General features: G+C 52.0%; 1 protein-coding gene across 1 annotated transcript in view; it reads left to right on the top strand.

The window, feature by feature from the left end:
• Positions 1 to 3,138: 3,138 nt before the first annotated feature.
• Positions 3,139 to 5,072, top strand: part of LOC121672472 (SH3 and multiple ankyrin repeat domains protein 3-like) — a gene marked incomplete at its 3' end in the record, with an annotated part of 7,326 nt that continues 5,392 nt past the window's right edge. The window contains exon 1 of the mRNA XM_042045126.1: positions 3,139 to 3,277. Within this exon, the coding sequence (XP_041901060.1) occupies positions 3,154 to 3,277 (124 nt within the window). The remainder of the gene's footprint in view (positions 3,278 to 5,072) is intronic.

Here is a 5,072-nt window from a genome sequence, read left to right as displayed (position 1 = left end):
CATGGGATGGGATGGGATCCAGGGGATCCATGGGATAGGACAGGATCCATGGGATGGGATCCATGGGATGGGATTGAAGGAATCTGGGATAGGGGAAGGGGTCCCTGCCCATGGAATGGGATCAGGATGGGCTTTAAGGCCCTTTCCAACCGAAACCATTCCATGAATCCACGATAAAACCAGCGGACAACAGAATTCCCGAACAAAGCTGGGATGTGCTCCATGATCCCATAATTCCATGACTCCCAACCCATTTTCAGGAACATTCCCAAGCCGGACTTCCAATGAAACTCCTAATTTTTCACTCGGACTTGGAATTTTGGGAGAATCCATCTTTGGATTGCTGGGATCATCCGTTAATTTTTTATGGGATGAACTCGGAAGTCCAAATGCTCCTTTCCCATCTTTCAGTTTCTTTTTCCTTCCAAATTCCCCAAATTCCAGTCATTTCTGCTTCTTTCCCAACCCCGTGACCTCTGGCAGAGCAGAATTTCTGGATTGAAATCCAAGGAAAGGCAGAAAAATCGGGATTGGGAGGGAACTTGAGGGAAAAAGGGAGGAATCCTCAGGTGTGGAGGAAAAAATTCCAGAAAAAAGGGAGGAAAGCCTGGAATATCCAAAGCTTTCCCTCCATTTCCAACCTGAATTTTCCTTTTTCCCGGCAATCCCGGGAATCGCTCCCAGCTCCGGCTCGGGGTGGGTGGAACAGGGAATTTTGGGCTTGGAAAAGTGGGAAAAAGGGAGAGAAATATTGAGGAGAGCGGGAAAATTCCAGCTGGGAATGGAGGGAGCTGGAGGCTCTGAGTCACCGGGATAAATTTATCCCTGGTCACAAGTCGGGATGCAAATGCAATGCAAATGAGATGCAAATGAGCCCCGGGTGGCTCTTGGAAGTGTGGAACACCTGGATAACCCCGATTCCCGTGGGAAAAGGGTGGGATGGGCCCGAGCTGGGTCTGGTTGTTCCCGCTGGTTTTCATCCCGGATCATCCCGATCCAGCTGCTTCCCATTCCCGAGGAAGTGTGGGAGCCTGGGAAAGGCTGGGAAAAACTGGGAGAGGCTGTGAAAAACTGGGGAAAACTGGGAAAAGCTGGGAGAGGCTGGGAAAGGCTGGGAAAAACTGGGAAAAACTGGGAAAAGCTGGGAGAGGCTGGGAGAAGCTGGGAAAGGCTGGGAAAGGCTGGGAAAAAATGGGAAAGGCTGGGAAAAGCTGGGAAAGGCTGGGGAAAGCCGGGAGAGGCTGGAAAAGGCTGGAAAAGGCTGGGAAAAGCTGGGAAAGGCCGGGAAAAGTTGGGGAAAGCTGGGAGAGGCTGGGAAATGCTGGGAAAGGCTGGGAAAAGTTGGGAGAGGCTGGGAGAGGCTGGGAAAGGCTGGGAAAAGTTGGGAAATTCTGGGAAAAGCTGGGAGAGGCTGGGAAAGGCTGGGAAAAGTTGGGAAAAAATGGGAAATTCTGGGAAAGGCTGGGAAATTCTGGGAAAAACTGGGAAAGGCTGGGAAATTCTGCGAAAAACTGGGAAAAGCTGGGAGAGGCTGGGAGAAGCTGGGAAAATCTGGGAAAGGCTGGGAAAGGCTGGGAAAGGCTGGGAAAGGCTGGGAAAGGCTGGATTTGGAAGTTTTCCCCCATTTCTGGAAGAAACGCGGGAAAAGTTTGGTTCCTTTGTTGCTTCTGTGTTAACCCGACCTCCCAGAATCCCGGGATTATTGAGGCTGGGAAAGAATTCCAAGGTCACCGAGTCCAAATTGGGCCCAATCCCAGCCCGGAGTGGAATTCCAGGAATTCCTTGGACACGTCCAGGGATGGCGACTCCAAACCTCCCTGGGCAGCCCCTTTGGATTCTCCAAGGATTTTGTTCCTTTGGGCTTTCCGAGGAATTTTTTCCTTTGGATTCTCCAAGAATTTTTTTACCTTTGGGTTTTCTGAGGATTTTGTTCGTTTGGGTTTTCCAAGGAATTTTGTTCCTTTGGATTCCCCTTCCTGCCAGGGGAAGGCCCGTGATGGGCGGTGGGAAGGCAATGTTGGATGTTGGGCCGGAATTCCAGGATTCTCCTGGAGCTGTCCAAGTGGAAGTGGCTCCTTGGCCGGGAATGAGTCGGTCCTGAGGGATCTGGGAATTTGGGAATTTGGGATTGGGGGATTTGGGGATTTGGGGACTTGGAGAACTGAGGACTTCAGGATCTGGGAATTTGGGATTTGGGGATTGGGGGATTTGGGATTGGGGGATTTGGGATTGGGGGATTTGGGGACTTGGAGAATTGAGGACTTCAAGATTTGGGAATTTGGGATTTGGGGATTTGGGAAATCGGGGATTTTGGGGATTTGGGAATTTGAGATTTGGGATTCAGGGATTTTGGAGATTTGGGAATTTGGGGACTTGGAGAATTGAGGACTTCAGGATTTGGGAATTTGGGATTTGGGGATTTGGGAATTTGGGATTTTGGATTTGGGATTCGGGGATTTGGGGATTTGGGGATTTGGGGATTTGGGGATCGGGGTATTTGGGGATTTGGGATTTGGGGATTTGAGGATCGGAGTATTTGGGAATTTTGGGATTTGGGGACTTGCGAGCCTTAAGATTTGGGGAATTTGGGGATTTGGGGAATTTGGGGATTTGGGATTTGGGGATCTGGGGACTTGGAGAATTGAGGACTTCAGGATCTGGGAATTTGGGGACTTTTGGACCTGAAGATTTGGAGATTTGGGGACTTGAGGACTCGGGGATTTGGGACTTTGGGGATTTGGGAATTTGGGGCCTTGGCTGCTGGGAAATCCCCTTCCATCAGGACCAGGCTGCCCAGGGCATTCCCAATCCCTGGAAAAACCCCCAAACCCCAGGGATGTGGCACTTGGGGCCACGGCTCAGTGACCACACCTGGCCCTGCCTTGGCTCATCCCAAACCTCTCCGGAATCCCAGGATTTTGAAGCAGGATCCAAACCCAACACCCTGGGAGCATTCCAGGATCTGGGATGAATTCCTGGCTGGAATCCGGATGTCACCCCCAGGGGACAAGGACAGGGATTGTTCCCAAGCCGGGGCCGCTCAAACCCTCGGCACACGGAGCCGGGAAGGCGTCGGCACCTCGGAATTCCCGGATGAGCTGAGGCAGAAGAATCCTTGGCTTTCCCCCATGGAAAGCAGCTGTTGCCATCCATATGGAAGCTCCGGAGCCACTCGGAGCCGCTCATCCCGGTTTTCCGGCTCTTTTCCAGGTGGCCATCATTGCAGGGAATTTCGAGCTGGCGGAAATCATCAAAACCCACAAAGAGTCCGATGTTGGTGAGTTGGATTTTTCCCGCTTTTCCCAGTTTTCTCCTTTCCTGTGGATCCCAGGGCTGGACTGGGGGAGTGTGAGGGGGGAGGGGTGGGAATGAATGGATTTTCCCAGTGTTGCATCCATGGAATCTGCAGCCAGTTTGGATCTTGGAAGTGTCAGATTCCCGTGGGATTGTTGGGATTCAGCCTGGCTGACGTTCCCAAGCTCTGGAATGATCCTGGAATTGCTCTGCTGGAAAATCCGTATTTTTCCTCTCTTTCTGCATCCCTGAGGCCGCTTCATTCCCGAAATCCCAGGGGTTGGGGCAAGAAGGGAAAATCCTCTGGGAAAAGGAGAAAAGCGGGAGCTGATCCTGTTGAATTTGCTTTTTCAAGGAATATTTTGGGAATTTTGATCCCTTGGGTCCCTTTTCCGTCTTTCCCTGGTGTTGATGTCCCCACGGGAGAAATTCCACGAACAAAGCGGATTTAGAGCAGGAATAAAATCCACACTTGTTGCATTTCCTTGGATTATTCCAAGGAATTTACGGACCCAGAGCTGCCAATGGAGGGAGCAGCCGGAATTCCCAGTGGTTTTCCCTCCACAACGGAACGGAGTCATCGGATCAGCAGCCGGAAAAAGAATTTAGGGAACAATTCTTGGCTGGGCGGGACTGGCACAGAATTCCCAGAGAAGCCGTGGCTGCCTCTGGATCCCTGGAAGTGTCCAAGGAAAGGTTGGAGCAGCCTGGGATAGCGGGAGGTGTCCCTGCCCATGGAATGGGATGGGATTGGATGGGATTTAAGGTCCTTTCCCACCCAAATTCCTGGAATTCCATGAAAACATTGAAACACGGAAAATAGGGATCAGTTCTTATGGAATGTGCAGCAGGAATTGAGCTTGGCTCAATCCCAAATATCCTTTATCCCGTTTTTTTCCCCAGCTCCCTATTCCTGATAGCCAGGATCAGCTGCCGGGAATTTGGGGTGGGATGGAAAAATCGGGAAGGACTTTGGGAAGAGCCTGAAAGTTCCTTTGCAAAGTCATGGAATTAATCCAAGAGAAAAGTTTTCTGGGAAAGAAGGTTGGGAATAAACGACCTCCAAAAGTCCCTGCCAGCCTAAATTCCCCCCCCGGCTGGAATCCGCACCTGCGACCGAACGGCTCCGTGATTTTCCTTGGGAAAAAAAGCAGGGAAACGAGCACGGAAAGCTGTCAGGAGCAATGGAAGGTCCAGGGATCAGCTCCCGGACTCCGGAGAAAAAATAGGTCAGGGAAGAATTCCAAACAAATTCCAAGGCAAGCAGCAGGTCCAGATGGTGCCGCCCGCAGCCGGGAGCTTCCCGGGGTTTGGAAATTGAGTTTGGAGGTTCGGGAGGAGCTGAGGAATTGTCGGAGCAGGGAACGGCTCCTGCCTGTGTCCTTCTTCCGGGGCTTTATCGGGATAATTAAGGAATGTTGAGAGCGAGGATTTGGTGGGATTGGGGCTGGAATGCTGCTCGTGGAGGGATCTTCCTGCGGAATTCCCAGCGGGAAGCTGGGCTGGGTTGAGGGTTTGGTGATCCTGGAGCAGGGGGTGGAAGGAGGTTGGGAGATTCCCAGGAGGATTCCAGGCTCATCCGTGTTTCCTTTGGGATCCGGAGCGTTCGGCAGAGCCGGAGCCTCGCGTTCCCGTTTCCTGTGCTCCCGAAATTTGTGGGATTGTGTTGGGAGGGATCCTTCAATCCAAGTATCCCAACTCCTTCCCCGATCCCAGCCTGCTCCAGCCTTTCCTTGGACATTCCAGGGATCCAGGGGCAGCCAGGGATTCTCTGGGAA

This window comes from Corvus kubaryi, unplaced genomic scaffold (assembly GCF_017639235.1).
Source record: "Corvus kubaryi isolate FWS band 111438036 unplaced genomic scaffold, C.kubaryi_AGA036_p1.0 62498, whole genome shotgun sequence".
Lineage (NCBI taxonomy): Eukaryota > Metazoa > Chordata > Aves > Passeriformes > Corvidae > Corvus > Corvus kubaryi.
This window is presented reverse-complemented; position numbering and strand designations above follow the sequence as displayed.